Source organism: Macaca fascicularis, chromosome 5 (assembly GCF_037993035.2).
Source record: "Macaca fascicularis isolate 582-1 chromosome 5, T2T-MFA8v1.1".
NCBI classification, from domain to species: domain Eukaryota; kingdom Metazoa; phylum Chordata; class Mammalia; order Primates; family Cercopithecidae; genus Macaca; species Macaca fascicularis.
In genome coordinates this window covers 152,550,640-152,572,568 of record NC_088379.1, presented here as the reverse complement: position 1 = coordinate 152,572,568, position 21,929 = coordinate 152,550,640, and the positions used below count along the sequence as shown (strand labels likewise).

The window sequence follows — 21,929 nt, the reverse complement described above, 5'->3', positions numbered from 1 at the left end:
GTTGTATGAATATGTATTACAATTTTTAATCATATGTCTCTCCTCAGAAGAAAATTTTGAGATTTGATGTGTAGAACTTTTTGTTAACAATTGCTTATTTGAAAAAATTCTAGTCTGGGTGTGGTGGCTCATGCCTGTATTCCCAGCACTTTGGGAGGCCGAAGCAGGCAGATCAGTTGAGGTCAGGAGTTCGAGACCCGCCTGGCCAACATAGTGAAACCCTGTTTCTACTAAAAAAAATACAAAAAGTAGCTGGGTATGGTGGCACATGTCTGTAGTCCTAGCTACTCGGGAGGCTGAGGTAGGAGAATCGCTTGAACCTGGGAGGTGGAGGTTGCAGTGAGCCAAAATCGCACAACTGCACTCCAGCCTGGGTGCAAGACTCCATCTCAAAAAAAAAACAAAAAAAAAATTCTTACCTGTCAAGACAGAATGACTTTCTGTTGAGGCTGCACAATAAATTTAAACAAAGTAGTAGTGAGTTCCTTATGTATACATAAGTGTTTTTGTAAATGAAATGTAACTTTTTCATAGAACAGCTTTTTTCCTCATTGGAATTTCTGTGTACTCTCCATAGAAACTTTATAATTAGGAAAAACTGGTGAAAACAAAAAATTTTTATTTTGGGTTTGTTTTAATACATCTAATTTCACAGCCTTGTAGAAAATAGTGGGAGAATTCTTATTTAGGAAACATGATTATAATGTCCTATTTTATATAGAAAGATCCCTTTACATGTTCAGTAATTGTTCTCTAGTATCATTCTTTTCCTTATTTGGGTATATTAAGTTTTTTTTTTTTTTTTTTTTGAGGTGGAGTCTTGCTCTGTCACCCAGGCTGGAGTGCAGTGGCAGGATCTCAGCTCACTGCAACCTTTGCCTCCCAGGTTCAAGCAATTCTCATGCCTCAGCCTCCAGAGTAGCTGGGATTACAGGTGCAAGCCACCACGCCCAGCTAATTTTTGTATTCTTAGTAGAGATGGGGTTTCACCATGTTGCCCAGAATAGTCTCAACCTCCTGACCTCTAGTGATCCACCTGCCTTGACCTCCCAAAGTGGCGCCCAAAGGCATGAGCCACCACGCCCAGCCAAGTTCTATTAAGTTCTATTCAATGAAAAGTTCTATATAAGAAATACTTTGCCAAACTTTATTAGCTAGTCTCAGTAATGTAACTGCAAGGCATTTTAACAGTCTTAATTAACATGGCCTAGGGAGTGACAATGAATTCTCCTTTAAAAAACAAATACTTGATAATTTTTAATTGTAGAGTATGTTAATAAGTAGAAAAATAAGGCAGATAATCAAATGAGGGTTACTTGTTCATGTTAACAGCTAACCTGATCAGCTACAGCATCCATTTTCTACAAATTAGCAACCTCTTTCCACTTAAATGAAATTTGTTTTAAAAGATTTTTAAAAATCTTTTTTATGAATAATCTCCTCAAATTAGTTTAAAAAAATCTATATTTTAATTCCAAAGTTTTCTTTTGTTGTTTATATAATGAGAGTTACTCTATAGGATTCAATTATATTTCCAGATTATACACATATGGTGATCATAACATTCCAAGACTTACGTTTCAGGATAAACTCAATTTGACAGAAAAGTGGAACTCTTACATACTTTTGGCAGATTGTAACTTTTGGTGACCTGTTGTTGTAGGACATTAGTCTGAGCAGTTACCAGTCATTACGATAAAAAATCCTTGGTATTAGTTTGATTTGGGGAGATGTAACTAAGCAAAATTTTTAATTTGGATAGTAGCAGTTCAGAATTCGTGATAGTGTGAATGTGGCTTTTGCTATAGAATTTACCTTCGTTCTTGACTTACAATGGTTCTTGGTGTTTTTGTTTTATACTCCTTTTCTGGTCAAAAATAGCATATCGTTTACACCCCACCGAAAGAATCTGTTCCAGGAGAAAAATATTTCCAAAGTAAATGATAGCTGCTTCTCCTGACACTTATTTGTGTAATAAAGTTTGTCTGGAGTATCTCAACTTCACAACCTTTTGTTAGTCTAGTAGCATCAGATTTAAACAAAATGTATTTAAATTGCTAATCAAGAAGATAGTGTTTTTCCTAGTTAAAAGTTAAGTTCTAGGGTACATGTGCACAACTTGCAGGTTTGTTACGTATGTATACATGTGTCACGTTGGTGTACTGCACCCATTAACTTGTCATTTACATTAGGTATATCTCCTAATGCTATCCCTCCTCCTTCCCCCCTCCCCCTTCTTGTTTCCCTTCCTGTGTCCAAGTGATCTCATTGTTCAATTCCCACCTATGAGTGAGAACATGCGGTGTTTGGTTTTCTGTTCCTGCGATAGTTTGCTGAGAATGATGGTTTCCAGCTGCATCCATGTCCCTACAAAGGACACGAACTCATTCTTTTTAATGGCTGCATAGTATTTCATGGTGTATATGTGCCACATTTTCTTAATCCAGTCTGTCACTGATGGACATTTGGGTTGATTCCAAGTCTTTGCTATTGTGAATAGTGCCGCAATAAACATACGTGTGCATGTGTCTTTATAGCAGCATGATTTATAATCATTTGGGTATATCCCCAGTAATGGGATGGCTGAGTTAAATGGTATTTCTAGTTCTAGATCCTTGAGGAATCGCCACACTGTTTTCCACAATGGTTGAACTAGTTTACAGTCCCACTGACAGTGTAAAAGTGTTCCTATTTCTCCACATCCTCTCCAGCACCTGTTGTTTCCTGATTTTTTAATGATGGTATCTCATTGTGGTTTTGATTTGCGTTTCTCTGATGGCCAGGGATGATGAGCATTTTTTCATGTGTCTGTTGGCTGTATGAATGTCTTCTTTTGAGAAGTGTCTGTTCATATCCTTTGCCCACTTTTTGATGGTGTTTTTTTCTTGTAAATTTCTTTGAGTTCTTTATAGGTTCTGGATATTAGCCCTTTGTCAGATGAGTAGATTGCAAAAATTTTCTCCCATTCTGTAGGTTGCCTGTTCACTCTGATGGTAGTTTCTTTCGCTATGCAGAAGCTCTTTAGTTTAATTAGATCCCATTTGTCAATTTTGGCTTTTGTTGCTGTTTCTTTTGGTGTTTTAGACATGAAGTCCTTGCCCATGCCTATGTCCTGATGGTATTGCCTAGGTTTTCTTCTAGGGTTTTTATGGTTTTAGGTCTGACATTTAAGTCTCTAATCCATCTTGAATTAATTTTTGTTTAAGGAGTAAGGAAAGGATCCAGTTTCAGCTTTCTACTTATGGCTAGCCAATTTTCCCAGCACCATTTATTAAATAGGAAATCGTTTCCCCATTTCTTGTTTTTGTCAGGTTTGTCAAAGATCAGATGGCTGTAGATGTGTGGTATTATTTCTGAGGGCTCTGTTCTGTTCCATTGGTCTATATCTCTGTTTTGGTGCCAGTACCATGCTGTTTTGGTTACTGTAGCCTTGTAGTATAGTTTGAAGTCAGGTAGTGTGATGCCTCCAGCTTTGTTCTTTTGGCTTAGGATTGTCCTGGCAATGCGAGGTCTTTTTTGGTTCCATATGAACTTTAAAGCAGTTTTTTTCCAATTCTGTGAAGAAAGTCATTGGTAGCTTAATGGGGATGGCATTGAATCTATAAATTACCTTGGGCAGTATGGCCATTTTCACAATATTGATTCTTCCTATCCATGAGTATGGTATATTCTTCCATTTGTTTGTGTTCTGTTTTATTTCACTGAGCAGTGGTTCTCCTTGAAGAGGTCCTTTACATCCCTTGTAAGTTGGATTCCCAGGTATTTTATTCTCTTTGAAGCTATTGTGAATGGGAGTTCATTCATGATTTGGCTCTCTGTTTGTCTGTTACTGGTGTATAAGAATGCTTGTGATTTTTGCACATTGATTTTATATCCTGAGACTTTGCTGAAGTTGCTTATCAGCTTAAGGAGATTTTGGGCTGAGACAATGGGGTTTTCTAAATATACAATCATGTCATCTGCAAAGAGGGACAATTTGACTTCTTCTTTTCCTAACTGAATACCCTTGATTTCTTTCTCTTGCCTGATTGCCCTAGCCAGAACTTCCAACACTATGTTGAATAGGAGTGGTGAGAGAGGGCATCCCTGTCTTGTGCCAGTTTTCAAAGGGAATTTTTCCAGTTTTTGCCCATTCAGTATGATATTGGTTGTAGGTTTGTCATAAATAGCTCTTATTATTTTGAAATACGTTCCATCAATACCGAATTTATTGAGAGTTTTTAGCATGAAGGGCTGTTGAATTTTGTCAAAAGCCTTTTCTGCATCTATTGAGATAATCATGTGGTTTTTGTCTTTAGTTCTGTTTATATGCTGGATTACATTTATTGATTTGCATATGTTGAACCAGCCTTGCATCCCAGGGATGAAGCCCACTTGATCATGGTGGATAAGCTTTTTGATGTGCTGCTGCTGGATTCGGTTTGCCAGTATTTTACTGAGGAATTTTTCATCAATGTTCATCAGGGATATTGGTCTAAAATTCTCTTTTTTTGTTGTGTCTCTGCCAGGCTTTGGTATCAGGATGATATTGGCCTTGTAAAATGAGTTAGGGAGGATTCCTTCTTTTTCTATTGATTAGAATAGTTTCAGAAGGAATGGTACCAGCTCCTTCTTGTACCTCTGGTAGAATTCGGCTGTGAATCCGTCTGGTCCTGGACTTTTTTTGGTTGATAAGCTATTAATTATTGCCTCAATTTCAGAGCCTGTTATTGGTCTATTCAGGGATTCAACTTCTTCCTGGGTCAGTCTTGGGAGTGTGTGAGTGTCCAGGAAATTATCCAGTTCTTCTAGTTAATTTGCGTAGAGGTGTTTATAGTATTCTCTGATGGTAGTTTGTATTTCTGTGGGGTCGGTGATATCCCCTTTATCATTTTTTATTGCATCTATTTGATCTTCTCTCTTTTCTTCTTTATTAGTCTTGCTAGCGGTCTATCAATTTTGCTGATCTTTTCAAAAAACCAACTCCTGGATTCATTGATGTTTTGGACGGGTTTTTGTGTCTCTGTCTCCTTCAGTTCTGCTCTGATCTTAGTTATTTCTTGCCTTCTGCTAGCTTTTGAATGTGTTTGCTCTTGCTTCTCTAGTTCTTTTAATTGTGATGTTAGGGTGTCATTTTAGATCTTTCCTGCTTTCTCTTGCGGGCATTTAGTGCTATAAATTTCCCTCTACACACTGCTTTAAATGTGTCCCAGAGATTCTGGTATGTTGTATCTCTGTTATCGTTGGTTTCAAAGAACATGTTTATTTCTGCCTTCATTTCGTTATGTACCCAGTAGTCATTTAGGAGCAGGTTGTTCAGTTTCCATGTAGTTGAGCGGTTTTGATTGAGTTTCTTAATCCTGAGTTCTAGTTTGATTGCACTGTGGTCTGAGAGACAGTTTGTTATAATTTCTGTTCTTATACATTTGCTGAGGAGTGCTTTACTTCCAACTATGTGGTCAATTTTGGAACAAGTGTGATGTGGTGCTGAGAAGAATGTATATTCTGTTGATTTGGGGTGGAGATTTCGGTAGATGTCTATTAGGTCCGCTTGGTGCAGAGTTGAGTTCAATTCCTGGATATCCTTGTTAACTTTCTGTCTCCTTGATCTGTCTAATGTTGACAGTGGGGTGTCAAAGTCTCCCATTATTATTGTATGGGAGTCTAAGTCTCTTTGTAAGTCTCTAAGGACTTGCTTTATGAATCTGGGTGCTCCTGTATTGGGTGCATATATATTTAGGATAGTTAGCTCTTCCTGTTGAATTGATCCCTTTACCATTATGTAATGGCCGCCTTTGTCTCTTTTGATCTTTGATGGTTTAAAGTCTGTTTTATCAGAGACTAGGATTGCAACCCCTGCTTTTTTTTTGTTTTCCATTTGCTTGGTAGATCTTCCTCCATTGCTTTATTTTGAGCCTATGTGTGTCTCTGCATGTGAGATGGGTCTCCTGAATACAGCAAACTGATGGGTCTTGACTCTATCCAATTTACCAGTCTGTGTCTTTTAATTGGACCATTTAGTCCATTTACATTTAAGGTTAATATTGTTATGTGTAAACTTGATCCTGTCATTATGCTATTAGCTGGTTATTTTGCTCGTTAGTTGATGCAGTTTCTTCCTAGCCTCGATGGTCTTTACATTTTGGCATGTTTTTGCAATGGCTGATACTGGTTGTTCCTTTCCATGTTTAGTGCTTCCTTCAGGATCTCTTGTAGGGCAGGCCTCGTGGTGACAAAATCTCTAAGCATTTACTTGTCTGTAAAGGATTTTATTTCTCCTTCACTTATGAAACTTAGTTTGGCTGGATATGAAATTCTGGGTTGAAAATTCTTTTCTTTAAGAAAGTTGAATATTGGCCCCCACTCTCTTCTGGCTTGTAGAGTTTCTGTCAAGAGATCCGCTGTTATTCTGATGGGCTTCCCTTTGTGGGTAACCCAACCTTTCTCTCTGGCTGCACTTAACATTTTTTTCTTCATTTCAACTTTGGTGAATCTGACAATTATGTGTCTTGGAGTTGCTCTTCTCGAGGAGTATCTTTGTGGCGTTCTCTGTATTTCCTGAATTTGAATGTTGGCCTGCCTTACTAGGTTGGGGACGTTCTCCTGGATTCTTGCAGAGTGTTTTCCAGCTTGGTTCCATTTTCCCCGTCACTTTCAGGCACACCAATCAGACATAGATTTGGTCTTTTCACATAATCCCATATGTCTTGGAGGCTTTGTTCATTTCTTTTTACTCTTTTTTCTCTACACTTCTCTTCTCGCTTCATTTCATTCATTTGATCTTCAATCACTGATTATCTTTCTTCCAGTTGATTGACTTGGTTACTGAAGTTTGTGCATTTGTCACGTAGTTCTCGTGTCATGTTTTTCATCTCTGTCAGTCCTTTTATGGTCTTCTCTACATTGATTATTCTAGTTATCCATTCATCCATTCTTTTTTCAAGGTTTTTAGTTTCTTTGCGCTGGGTATGTCGTTCCTCCTATAGCTCTGATAAGTTTGATCGACTGAAGCCTTCTTCTCTCAACTCGTCAAAGTCATTCTCCGTCCAGCTTTGTTCGGTTGCTGGCGATGAGCTGCGTTCCTTTGGAGGGGGAGATGCGCTCTGATTTTTTGAATATCCAGCTTTTCTGCACTGCTTTTTCCCCATCTTTGTGGTTTTCTCTGCCTTTGGTCTTTGATGATGGTGACGTACTGATAGGGTTTTGGTGTGGGTGTCCTTTCTGTTTGTTAGTTTTCCTTCTAACAGTCAGGACCCTCAGCTGCAGGTCTGTTGGAGTTTGCTTGAGGTCCACTCCAGACCCTGTTTGGGTATCAGCAGCGGAGGCTGCAGAAGATAGAATATTGCTGAACAGCAAGTGTTGCTGTCTGATTCTTGCTCTGGAAGCTTCGTCTCAGAGCGGTACCCAACTGTGTGAGGTGTGAGGTGTCGGTCTGCACCTAGTGGGGGATATCTCCCAGTTAGGCTACTCAGGGCTCAGGGACCCACTTGAATAGACAGTCTGTCCGTTCTTAGATCTCAACCTCCGTGCTGGGAGAACCACTGCTCTCTTCAAAGCTCAGTTGAAAATACAGAAATCACCTGTCTTCTGTGTTGCTCATGCTGAGAGCTGGAGGCTGGAGCTGTTCTATTCGGCCATCTTGGGCGCCCCCTCCTGGCGTTCTTATACTTCTCTGATATTATGGACACACATGTTGGGTCTTTCAATGAGATATGCTTTAATGGAGTAGATTATATATTTTTTAGATTAGAATTTCAGCTTAAGGAAACTGGTGATGTATTAAATATCAAACCTAAGGGAAGTACAAACCCAGGAAATTATTAGGGGTGTGTTTAATACCCATTGCTGAGTTAGTCTCACAACAAATAATGATTACATACAATGTACATGGTACTGTACTATGTACAATGGTAGTTGCAAATAAGATCAAGATAGTTCTACCTTCAAGATAACTTAAAATAACATACGTTAACTGAAAACATATACATTTTCGCCTAAATCATGAGTGCATCTTATTTGACATAGAACCATTGCTTTTTGTTAGAGTGCAGTCCCCTGTTTGGACTTCTAGAATGTCTTTTTTGCTTAAACCATACCTAGAATGAATAGTATGATTAAATTTCTCTAGCCAGGTGCAGTGGCTCATGCCTGTAATCTCAGCACTTTGGGAGCCTGAGGCGGGCGAATCACCTGAGGTTGGGAGTTTGTGACCAGCCTGACCAACATGGAGAAACCCCTTCTCTACTAAAAATACAAAATTAACTGGGCGTGGTTGTGCATTCCTGTAATCCCAGCTACTCAGGAGGCTGAGGCAAGAGAATTGCTTGAACCCAGGAGGCGGAGGTTGCAGTGAGCCAATATTGCACCACTGCACTCCAGCCTGGGCAACAAGAGCGAAACTCTGTCTCAAAAAAAGGAAAAAAAAAAGTTTATCTAAACTTGACAGAATGCTTAAAGGTACTTACGAAGAACTATGAATGAAAAGGGCTCTACTAGCTCAGTTCTGTTCAGTGTGTGGTCCACACATTGGTGCTCACCCACAGATTAGTGGTTAATGACAGGTAAGTATAGAAATTGAGAGTAAGTGTTTGGAAATGGATATAGCAATTTAACATTGCTGTAAATCCAAGCCTATGGTCAGGAAACTAATGCAGAAGAGAGTATATAGATCAGTTTGGGTGCTGCTGAAATCTGATGTGTCAGCTCCATATGAATCGTGTGCAATACAGCCGTATCGATCTGCAAACAATTAGATGTTTAAGAAAGGGAGGATTCCCTCCTTCTCAGTATTGCACTTGACTAGTCTTAAAAATAAAAAATTAAGAAAAAAGGGAGGAGAGGTTTTTCATTACAGATAGTTTGAGAAGCACTGTTCTAGAGGGTTGGATAGGTTTTGTTCTCCTGTGTTTTGTTTTTCATTTGCTCACCTATAATTAAATAGTACTTAATTTTGAGTGACTTGCCTTTGATTTTCTTTCAGAGCATTTGTTTAGCTTAGTGTCCTTAGGCACAATGGTTCCCTTTATGCGGTCATATTTATTTACTTAGTATAATATTTAATTAAAATATGTAATTATAATAGCAAGTACAACTGACATAAGCTGATCTGGCAGCAAATACAACTGACTCTTGATGACTGTTCAACTCAGTTGCTGAGAGAAAAGGCATGCAGTACCCCCCAGAGAGGAGCCTACTAAGCCATAGGCATTAGTGTGTTGTACAGAGGGAATGGAGTTGGCTAAATGGAGGATGACTGTGACATCTTCTGCTATACGTTAGTATAATAGTAATTCGTAGTCAGGTACTTTTTTGTCTCCTGAAATATGTAAATGTAGTGGTTCAGAAAATAAAGAAATACTGAGGCTTGCATTCCTCACAGACAACTTCCCAAAAGAGGTAGCACTTGGGTTGGCAGGATTTGGGGTGCTGGCATGGGATTCCCAGGCCAGGTGATTGGCATAAACAAAGGTACTGCAGTATGATAGCATATAGTTGAATATATTTTGTCTTTGTCATTTTTTACTCTAGAATGGGCTTTAGGGATGAAGCAGCTGGGTATTTTCATAAAGCAGTGAAGCTAAACCCTGATTTCAGTGATGCAAAGGAGAATTTTTATCGTGTTGCAAACTGGTTGGTGGAACGCTGGCACTTTATCATGCTTAATGACACCAAGAGGAATACGATTTATAATGCAGCAATCCAGAAGGCAGTTTGTTTGGGGTCCAGAAGTGTTTTGGACATTGGAGCAGGAACTGGAATACTAAGGTTGGTAGTAATTGCATTTTGATGATATATACATGTATTCTAATGTAAATTAAAGATTTTGGCAGATATAGAAAATTTAACATTGGAATTTAAAAGTATTATAATCTTATTAGGGTTATTTATGTAACTATTATGTTTTTTACTATAACTTTTATCAAGAACTGGACATAACTGCTAAGAAAAATTTGGGATTATTGACATTTTGAATAATGAATTTAAGAGTCTTTTTTATGTTAACATTCTGGTGGAATCTGGTTGTCTAAGTTAAAGCCCGTTAGTATTCATTAAAGATATAATGCCAGTTGTGTCTTAATAGAGTAGATCCCATGTTTTATTGTATGATTTGTTTCTAGACAAGAATATTAATTTTTTAATGCAGAATGAGTAATGATTGTGTTAAAGAATAAAAGGAAAAACCCCACATTTTAGCATCATCATTTCCTTAAAATTTGAGAAAATACAGTAGATTGTCTTTTCTTGATGGAGCACTTTTTTCCTTTGTAGCATGTTTGCTAAAAAAGCTGGAGCACATTCCGTGTATGCTTGTGAGTTATCCAAGACCATGTATGAACTTGCCTGTGATGTCGTGGCAGCAAACAAGATGGAAGCAGGGATCAAACTCTTACATATGAAGTCACTTGACATAGAGATTCCAAAACATATTCCTGAAAGGTATTATCATGTAAACTAATTTTACTGTTTATACTTCTCTATTTTTAAAAAACTAAGATATATTTCTAGCTTTTAGTCCAAACAAAATGCTACAAAACCCTTATTTTGTAAAGATATGGATATAGGATAGAATAGTTTACTATTAAGACATTTAAATAAAATTATATTCTTTATTAAAAATATTTAAAGATTTTGTGAAAAATTTGTGGCAAGGGATGAAATAAACTTGATCTTAGCAAGTTACTTTACCTTTGTTAATTTCAGTGTTCTCATTTGTAAAAATGGATAATCCTGTGTGGTCACTAACTACTTAAAAGTTGTATTTAAAAAGAAATCATAAGCAGTTAAGATTCAATGGACTTATCACATTTTGTGTTAATATATTTGTTTAAAATGGAAGCTTTGGAAATGTCAGCTGTCAGTGTATTTTGGCATGGGTCCTTTAAATGATTTGAATATAAGTAATATAAGTCTTGGCTTTTTAGTATGTTTTCTCACTGTGATCTATATCACAAGGGTGATGGAATTTTAGAGCTAGAAGGAATTTGAAAATGATCTGGTTCCATACTAGTTACTTTAGAGACAAAGTTTTCTTTATGTAGCACTTACTTTGCCTATCTCTTCTGGGTTTATCTTCCAATCTTACTTCAATTCAGTTTGTATTGAAAGAAGATATTTTTGTGCCTTATATGAACTATGACTTTAAAAAGTCTTCTTCCATGTATATATAATAGTATTTATGTTAACATAGTACCTACAGTTTTGAATGGTCTCTACATTTATTCTCATGAAAAAATTCCTGTTAGATTAAGGCAAATTTCATACCCATTTTATAGGAAAAAGCATTTTCCTCAATTGTCTTGTTCCACTTGGGCTGCCATAACGAAGTACCGCAGACTGGGTAGCTTTAACAATAGGCATTTATTTTCTCACAGTTCTGGAGACTGGAAGATCATGATCAAGGTGCTGGCTAGTTTGGTTTCTTGTGAGGGTTCTCTTCCTGGATTGCAGATGCTGCTTTCTTGTTGTGTCTTTACACAGCCTTTCCTTCTTCAATACGGTCAGTTTTGGGGTTAAGGGCTTCAACATGAATTTTGAGAGGGACATGAGTCGGCATGAATCAAAGTTACTTTAATTTAATCATTTTTCTCACAGATAATGTTGTAGAAAGATCTGTTGGTTTTGAACCAGGAGCTGTGGATTCCAGATTAGACTATTATTAATTTATTTTGACCTTAAGCAAATGTCTAGACCTCAAGGTATTGGACTAGATGATTTGAAACACCTTTCACATTCTAAGTGTATGCAATCATAAATACTGGGTATTTTCTGTATATAAGATGTTGGGTCTAGGCACTGTGGAGGATACCAAAGTCATTCTTACCCTTGAGGCACTTACAGTCTAGATAGAAAGATAAAGAATATTCATGAAACTTATCTTATAGCTACATAAATGTGTGATACTGGCAATAAATGCTGAAGGAATTCAGAGAAGGGAGAAAATATTTTCGTATGTCTTTGAGTAAAATTTTCTAGAAAGAAAGCATGGACAGAAGAGCAGAGTTCTGTGGACTAGGCTTTTTCTAAGACTCAGGCAGTGGGTAAAGCAAAAGAAGTGATAAGAGAGGCACAGTCAACATGTAGGAGGCAAACATGGGTGATGCAGTGTCATAAAAGGTAGAGATAGATTTTGAGAGGGAGGGCTCTCTCCTGCAATCAGTGTTATTTGGAGATCAAAAAAATGATAACTGAGAAAGAGGATTCATTTTGGGAAGTAGGGAGTTATTGATGGTAGATCATATTTTTATAGACTGTTGGAGATGGAAGTCTTCTTACTTGGCATTAAGGAACAGACTGGTAAAGGTAAAAGGTATGAACCACTCTTAAAGATGTAGGCAATGAAAAAATAACCTGGAGAGGGAACAAGGCCAAGCGAAGGTTGTCATTCCCCACCTCCCCCCGCCCTCCATCTTCCAAACCAAGGAGAAGGAGCCAGTGGAGAACAAAGGAGCTTAAGTAGCATTCGAGTAAAGTTCCTCAAGATTCAGTAGTAGATCTTAAAAGTATTAGGACATTTTACATATGAATTGTTTCTATAATATACTCTTCCTTTCTCCTCTCAGCTTTGACATCTTTATATAATAGCATGATATTTTACTTACATATATCTTTAAAAAATCATTCTATAGAGTGTCCCTAGTTGTAACAGAAACTGTCGATGCAGGTTTATTTGGAGAAGGAATTGTGGAGAGTTTGATTCATGCATGGGAGCATTTACTTTTACAGCCAAAGGTAAGCAGTATGAAAATACTTAAAACTGATTAAGAATTCATTATTTCATCAGAGATTTATTGAATCCTTAGTATATTTACAAAGCAATATGAAATATATTTTCCTTTGCCAAGGTGTACATACAGTGTGGTTGGAAAGAAATCTCTGCAAAAAACATTTACTGGTTGGGCCTGGTGGCTCACGCCTGTAATCCTAGCACTTTGGGAGGCCAAGGTGGGTGGATCACCTGAGGTCAGGAGTTCGAGAACAGCCTTACCAACATGGAAAAACCCCATCTCTACTAAAAATACAAAATACAAAATTAGCCGGGTGTGGTGGCACATGCCTGTAATCCCAGCTACTTGGGAGGCTGAGGCAGGAGAATCGCTTGAACCCAGGAGGCGGAGGTTGCATTGAGTCGAGATTGTGCCATTGCACTCCACCCTGGGCAACAAGAGCGAAACTCCGTTTCAAACAAAACAAAACAAAAACATTTACTAACAACATGATTCAATGTATAATTATGTGCCTGAATGAAATATACAGGCAAAAATACTCCAGGGAAGAATTCTTAGGAATTGAGATTACTTTATGGAGGGACTGACTATGGAATTCTTGAGTAGGGTTGAAAAACGGAGATACTTTAAGTCTTACAGACCTCACTGCCTAGAATTTTGGCAAATTATCAGAAGGGAGTATAGTAATAGCTGGTTTGGTACTGTTTTCAGGTGCCTTTTGAACCCAGGCTATGGATTGAACAGGACTAACTCTTATAATTGCCAGATTATATTTTGCATTGAAATCCTCTATTGTAGCCCACAAATCATTGATTTGGTTCATATGATATGTGTTATCAGTGAAAGGATTTTAATATGTAATAAAAATTCAATATTAACAGAAAATGATTTGGATTTAAAATTGCTAAAGGTTGAAAAGAACAATTTTTTTTTTTGAAGTAGTGACAGGGTTTCACCATGTTGGCCTAGCTGGTCTTAAACTCCTGGCCTCAAGTGATCCACCTGCCTTGGTCTCCCAAAGTGCTGGGATTGCAGGTGTGAGCCACTGCTCCTGGCCAAGCAATTTATTTTTTAAGTAGGTAATGATATTGATTTATTGATCAAAGTCATACCCAAGTCTTTTTTTCTATGCAGACTTACAGTCTTTACCCCTCCCATCCTCCTTCTTTTCTTGTGCCCTTTGCATTTGTATTGTGAGAAAAAAAATATATATATACACATACATATATAGCAATGAAAATACTTATTCTGTTTTTTTGAGATGGGGTCTCAATCTCTTGCCCAGGTAGGAGCTCAGTGGCACGTTTTTTAGCTGACTGCAACCTGGAACTCCTGGGCTCAAGTGGCCCTCCCATCTCAGCCTCCCAATGTCACCACACTTGGCTAACAACAAAAAAAAATTTCTGTAGAGACAAGGTCTTGCTATGTTGCCTAGGCTGGTCTCAAACTCCTGGCCTCAAGTGGTCCTCTCTCCTTGGCCTTCCAAAGTGCTGGAATTGCAGGTGTGAGCTACCAGGCCCGGCCAAAAATACTTTTAAAAAAATTTTTTTTGAATGGAGTCTCACTCTGTTGCCCAGGCTGGAGTGCAATGGTGTGATCTCAGCTCACTGCAGCCTCTGCCTCCCAGGTTCAAGCGATTCTCCTGCCTCAGCCTCCCAAGTAGCTGGGACTACAGGTGCGTGCCACCACGCCCAGCTAATTTTTTGTGTTTTTAGTAGAGATGGGGTTTCACCGTGTTAGTCAGGATGGTCTCGATCTCCTGACCTCGTGATCCGCCTGCCTTGGCCTCCCAAAGTGCTGGGATTACAGGTGTGAGCCACCGTGCCCCAACCCAAAAATATTTTTTAAGGAAGAAAAAAAATTTTTAACTTACTTTATCCTTACTTATTGTCTTTTTAGGTTTTTTTATATTTTCATAGCTTATTATGCACACAAATTTTTAATACATGTGATAATGTAATTTTTATTGTTATTTTTTTTTAGACCAAAGGTGAAAGTTGTAATTGTGAAAAGTATGGGAAAGTTATACCAGCAAGTGCTATTATATTTGGGATGGCAGTAGAATGTGCAGAGATAAGAAGACAGCATAGGTAAGTGTATTAGTCCGTTTTCACACTGCTATAAAGAACCTCCCAAGACTGGGTAATTTATAAAGGAAAGAGTTTCATTCAAATGACTCACAGTTCTGAATGTTGAGGAGGCCTCAGGAAACTTACAAACATAGCAGAAGGGGAAGCAGGCACGTCTTACATGGCAGCAGGCAGGTGAGGAGGGGGATGGGGGGCGCAGAGAGAGAGAGCGCAAGACCACGTGGGTGAGTGTAGGAAAAACTACCATTTGTAAAACCATCAGATCTTGTGAGAATTCACTCCCTATCATGAGAACAGCATGGAAGAAACCGTTCTCATAATCCAGTCAATTCCCCTCCCTCAACATATGGGGATTACAATTTGAGATGAGATTTGGGTGGGGACACGGAGTCAAACCATATCAGTAAGTGACTATTTAAATAGTAAATATTGAAAAATAATAATTGTAAAGAGAATATTACAGAGATAAGTTAGTGAATATGTATTTGGGTGAGGATTTGTAGTTTTGTGACCTTTAAATTCATGCTGCTTACACTGGTTTTATTCTTTTTTTTTTTTTTTTTGCCTATTTTAAATGAAACTTCATGGTTAAAGCCAGTTCTTTTTTTAATGGAGAATTAATTTTGATACAACTTAGTACTCTTTAGTTGTTATGGATTCATGTAGAAAAATACTAAGTTCTGACTGATTTTAGGTGAAGTTGGAATGAAAGATTCCACAGTGAAAATAAATTTTGGTCTTAATTACTTCAATTTCCCTTTTCTTAAAAATTTCACTAATACTATAATGATTTATAGTTGGGCTGGATGGAATTTTAGGATCTTTCTAAGCTTCTACCAATAACTTAATCGTAAATGTAGCATATAAATAGTTTAGGACATACTGATAAGTGGTTTGAAAAAAATGAAAACCACTGTGAACCCCTCACCAGTAAGTAACTACTTTTCATCTTTGTTATATATTCGTTTACTCTTTTTCTTTGTATGTTAGTAACAGGCAGATAGTAAAAATGTTTAGAGATTGGTAGGACACAGGGCACTAACCAGACAGTGGACTTAATTAGCAGATTGGCTGAATTAGAATGTACTGGTTGAATATTAGTTCTATGTAAGTAAATGTATGTGTGTGTAAATTTAATTTTGTTTAAAAACTCAGTAAATATATTTGCTTTTCCTTTGTGAGCCTTTTCATGTAATAGATTTCGTTCATGACTTTAAAAAATCAACTTCTTGGTGTTGTAGTTATTGGAGTTTAGAATTTTTGGATTGCTTCCACTTTTCTGCTTTTAAGAAGTAGGATAAACATCTTTGTACTTATGTCTTTGTGGATTTGTTTCTATTATTTTCTTAGGATAAATTCCTTAATAAGGAATTACTGAGTTAAAGAATATGTACAGTTTTCAGGCTGTAGGGATGCCTTACTGCATTGCCCACCAGAAAAGCTAGATTGTGTCTTGCTGAGATTTCTTGCTGTAACATGACTGGACTCCTTCCCTCAATAGTTCCTCTTTAGGAGACCACTAATATTGTTTGCCTAAGCAAAGTAGAAATTAAATGGCTGGTATCTACATTTTGCAAAAGAATAACTTCATTATTGACTCATTTATTTAGCAAATGAGTGCCTGACTATAGTAGGAGCGCTATAGGAGCTTTTGTAAAAGTAAAAAGGGTGTACAGTTTGGTTGAGTAGGTGTAGGTCTGGATGAATGAGGCCAATATCTTTTTTTTTTTTTTTAAACAAAGTTCAGCAGTATGGGTTGAGGACTATGAAGAAAGGTGTTGACAAAATATATGTGAGTGCTACTGTTTTAACTGGTGGAAACATTTATAAATCATTATTATAAAAATTGCCATTTGGCACCTAATTAGCTGAATTTAATGTTCATCTCAATAAGCAAATGTTTAACAAGAAAAATATCCAAGAAAACTTGCCTTATTAGATATAATAACCTAGAAATAAAAAACAGTAATGTATTGATGCAGAAAGACAAATACATCAGTGGAGCACAATAAAGAATCTAGATACAGACCTTTGAATTTATATGGATTTAGGATATGATACAGGTGTGGTATTTCAGATCAGTGGGGAAGGGATAAACTATTCAGGAAATGGAAATGGTGTGCTTCATTTGGGGAAAAAAGTTAGATCCCTGCTTTTAATTCTGGGTGAGTTAAACATCTGAATGTCAAAAAATCTATTTGATGGAGACCTTCCAAAGCAAAACACAGAGTAGGGCCCAGAAGCCACAGAACATTGACACATGTGACCACATTTTTGTTTTTTTCTTATTTATTTATTTATTTATTTAGATGGAGTCTTGCTCTGTTGCCTAGGCTGGAGTGCAGTGGTGCAGTCTCTGCTCACTGCAAGCTCCGCCTCCTGGTTTCACGCCATTCTCCTGCCTCAGCCTCCCAAGTAGCTGGGACTACAGGCACCTGCCGCCATGCCCGGCTAATTTTTTTGTATTTTTAGTAGAGACCACGTTTCACTGTGTTAGCCAGGATGGTCTTGATCTCCTGACCTCATGATCCGCCCGCCTAGGCCTCCCAAAGTGCTGGGATTACAGGTGTGAGCCACCGCGTCCGGCCTAATGTGACCACATTTTCAAACCATTGAAAAAAATCTCTCTGGTGAAGGATACTATGAAGTTGAAAGACAAGCGACAGACTGAGATGAATATTTGCAACTTTTACAACAAAGCATGAATATAATTGTCTATTAATCAGAGAAATGGAAATTAAAACCAATGGGATAACATTTTCTAACTACTTATGTTAGCACATTAAAGTTGTTTGATATCTTATTTTCTCATAGGTTTAGGGCAAATTTATACACTGTTGGTGCAACATTTTAGTAGCTTGATTTGGCGTTTTCTAGCAACACTAAAGATGTTTGTAGTCCTTGATCTAGCATTTCCGTGTCTGGAAATCTATCCTGATAAATACTCATACATGTGTGCAGTGATGTGTGTACAAGGATGTTCACTGTAATATTGTAATTGGAAAAATTAAAGCAAACAAATTATCTGAAGGTTTATATTAATAAGAAAGTATTTCAATAAATTATGATGTAACAGTCACCTAATGCAGTATTATGCAAAAAAATGGTTAAGGTACATGTATAGACAGGAAACAAGTTTATGGTATACTGTTAAGTGAGAAAGACAAGGCATAATCTTAGGAGCAGTGAGCATACCTAGAACCCAGATCTTGGTTTTTAAATACCATTTCTCACTAGAAGGAACTATAGCTTCTTGGAGCAATGGCTGATTCTAGTACTGGGGCGGAATAGGTTCAAGATGATTCTGGGGCACCTTGTATTAGAGAGTGAGGAAGTGCTCAAAAAGGGATTTGGTGGGGGAAAGGGGAGCACTTTAAAGGACACAGCAGCATGCTTGAAGACGCTCCCACTGGCCAAACCTGGGGCAATTTAATCACCAAAATAAGTAAGGGTCCTAATGTTAAAACCCACTGAATAAGAATCCATGAATTTCTATGTATCTTAAGCAGATTAATAAATACATAAATGGGGATAAAAGTACAGCTCGTCCTTACAGTCAATGCCGATTAATATTATAGAAAAAAATGAGGCAGAATTACTTTTTGGGAGGCAAGAATCATGAATAGATGCTAAATCAATGGAGGGAAATCTGATGAGGATCAGGGCATTTATATAGTTTCAAAGTATCTCTCAAATTATTGCAGAAGGGAAGATTTTAAGTATATAGGGCTGAAGCCACACAGCATCTTTTTTTGTTGTTGTTGTTGTTTTTGAGACCGAGTTTCACTCTTGTTGCCCAGGCTGGAGTGCAGTGGCGCGATCTTGGCTCACTGCAAACTCTGCCTCCCAGGTTCAAGTGATTTTCCTGCCTCAGCCTCCCGAGTAGCTGGGATTACAGGTGTGCCCGCCACCATGCCCGGCTGATTTTTTTGTATTTTTTTTAGTAGAGAGGAGTTTCATCATGTTGGCCAGGCTGGTCTCGAATTCCCGACCTCAGGTGATCCACTTGCCTTGGCCTCCCAAAGTGCTGGGATTACAGGCGTGAGCCACCGTGCCTGGCCTGTTTTGTTTTTTTTTTAATTAAATCAAATTAAATTTTACTTTAAGTTCTGGGATATATGTGCAGAACGTGCAGGCTTGTTACATAGGTATATATGTGCCATGGTGATTTGCTGCACCTATCAACCCATCATCTAGGTTTTAAGCTCCGCATGCATTAGGTATTTATCCTAATGCTCTCCTTCCCCTTGCCCCTAGTCCCCCGGCAGGCCCATGTGACCACACATCATCTTAACCAGGTGATTAAAGCTAACATCAACAGCAAGATTCCTCCAGATTCGGTGCTTTAAGGATGCATTGCTTATATAGTACCACATCCAAAATGTGCAGCCTGCAATCTAATTGTGAGAAAACCTCAGACAAACTCAAGTTGGGACCATTCTGTAAAACAATTGGCCTACCTTAAAAAATGTCAGTGACATGAGAGACAAAGCAAAGATGAAGAACTGTTTCAGATGAAAGGAGATTAAAGAGACAGGACAGCTAAATTGAAACTATGAACTGTATTGGGAAACAAACTATATATATATATACATATATATATATATATAGAGAGAGAGAGAGAGAGAGAGAGATGGGATCTTGGTTGGAGTGCAGTGGCTTAATCATAGCTCACTGCAGTCTTGACCTCCCAAGCTCAAGTGATCCTCTCACTCAGCCTCCTGAGGAGCTGCAACCACAGGTGTGCACCACCATGTCTGGTTAATTTTTTAAAGTTTTTATAGAGACAGGGTCTTGCTGTGTTGCCCACGCTGGTCTTGAACTCCTGGAGTCAAGGGATCCTTCTGCCTTAGCCTCCTAAAGTGCTTGGATTACAGGCATGAGCCACTGTGCCCTACCTGCATTATTGATTTTTGATTCAGTTGACAAATACAGAATATGAACTGTAGGTTAGATAATACTGAATTTAATTGCTGTGATTAAGAGAATATTCTCATTTTTAATAAAGATACACTGAAGTATCTTTGAGAAATGAACAGGCATGATGAATACACCCGACTCACAAATGGAACAGAATGTTTTAGTAACCTACAAATAGAGTGTTATACACAAATATTAAAAAAAGGTATGGAAGGATACACATTAAACTATTAACAGTGAAGAAATGAGAGGACGAGTACTATGAAGGTGGACTTTTTACCATATTGCTTGAAGTTTTGACAATATATATTCACGTAGTTTATATTACATTAGAAAGAAATTGTCTGGCCGGGCGCGGTGGCTCACGCCTGTAATACCAGCACTTCGGGAGGCCAAGGTGGGCGGATCGCGTGAGCTCAGGAGTTTGAGACCAGCCTGGGCAACATGGCGAAACCCTGTCTCTGTAAAAAATACAAAAACTAGCCGAGTGTGGTGGCATGGACCTGTAGTCCCAGCTACTCAGGAAGTGGAGGTAGAATTGCTTGAGCCTGGTAGATGGAGGTTGCAGTGAGCCAAGATCACACCTTTGTACTCCAGCCTGGGTGACAACGTGAGACCTTGTCTCACACACAAAAAAATTGTCACATTTTTTGTTTCAACTTGTGACTTTTAATTTTGAGTTATTAAAATCATTAGTTCCATTTGCTGATTCATCTTTTGAGAGTGTAATAAAATAATGTGTAAAAGTAGATTATTTGAACTTTTGAAATTTTATAAAGGCAAATTCTCTAAAAAAAAAAATGCCATTGAGTTGAGGTGAGGTGAGGTTGGAGTATTTTCCTTTTAAAAATGTTGTTTAAATTTTTATAAAGTGTTTTTTCATTGTAAATTTTCTTTTTTCTTTTTTTGGTTTTTGAGACAGGGTCTTGCTCTGTTGCCCAGGCTGGAGTGCAGTGATGTGATCATAGCTCATTGAACTCCTAGGCTCAAGTGATCCTCCTGCCTCAACCTCCCAAGTAACTAGGACTCTAGGCACACACCACCATACCTGGCTATTTTATTTTATTCTATCTTATTTTATCTAGAAGAATATTGCTATGTTGTCCATGCTGGTCTCTTAACTCCTGGGCTCAAGTGATCCTCCCACTTTGGCCTCCCAAAGTGCTGGGACCACCATGCGTGGTCCAATGTAAATTTTTATTGACATCAAACATTTTTATAGCAAGTGTGTGAGCCATAAGTTTATGATTTGATGAATTTTCATGAAGTTGATAGACCTGGGTAATCAGTGCTGAGATCAAGGACCAGAATATTACCGCTATATAATATAAAGTGCACAGGAAGGAACCCCTTCTCTTTACCAGCACCCCACTCTCCCTAGAGCACCTACTATCCAGACTTCTAACGCCATAGATTAGTGTTGCTTGTTTTGAATTCTATACAAATAGAACCATACAGTGTGATTTGTTTTTGTGTGCCTAGCTTCTTTTGTGTTTAGTTTGTTTATTCTCATTGCTGAATCATAGTCCATTATATGACTATACTAGATATGTCTGTTATACTACTGATAGATGTTTAGGTTATATCAGTTTTCTTGGCTGTCAGAAGCAGTGTAGCTATAAACATTCTTGAACATTCTTTTGGTGATAATATGTATTAATTTCTGTTGACTATATTCTCAGAAGTAGAAATGCCAAACACTGTGAAACGCTTCCTACATTAAGAATGAATCTGAATAGGTATGTTCAGCTCGAGTTGGCACTACAAAGTAGTCTTCCAAAGTGATCTTACTAATTTGATACTCCAATGGTGTATGAGACTGTATCCTTACCATACTTGGTATTGACTACTTGTTTTTTTCCATTCCGTCAGATGTGTAGTATGCATTGTGATTTTAACTCCATTTCCAGGGTGGCTGTTGAAGCCGAGCACCTTTTCATGTGCTCATTGGCCATTTGGATATGTTCTTTCGTGAAGTGTCTGAGTCTTTTGCCCATTTTTGTTTTTTATTAATATGCAGGAATTTTAAAATATATTTTGGATATGAGTCCTTTACTGAATAATAGTTATTACAAATATCTTCTCTCAGTGGCTTGCCTTTTACTTTCTTACAGGGTGTTTTTTTTTTTTTTTTTTAATGAGCAGACATTCTTAATATTATTATAGACCTATTTATAGTTGTTTTCCTTTATAGTTAGTGGTTGTATGTGTGTGT

At 37.8% G+C, this 21,929-nt stretch overlaps 1 protein-coding gene across 2 annotated transcripts in view; it reads left to right on the top strand.

Annotated features, from left to right (window-relative positions):
• PRMT9 (protein arginine methyltransferase 9) overlaps positions 1-21,929 on the top strand; it is a 46,048-nt gene that overhangs the window by 6,455 nt on the left and 17,664 nt on the right. For both annotated transcript variants that reach the window (XM_005556039.4, XM_065545563.1), the window contains 4 exons: positions 9,508-9,744; positions 10,249-10,416; positions 12,606-12,708; positions 14,688-14,794. In XM_005556039.4, the coding sequence (XP_005556096.2) occupies positions 9,508-9,744; positions 10,249-10,416; positions 12,606-12,708; positions 14,688-14,794 (615 nt within the window). The remainder of the gene's footprint in view (positions 1-9,507; positions 9,745-10,248; positions 10,417-12,605; positions 12,709-14,687; positions 14,795-21,929) is intronic.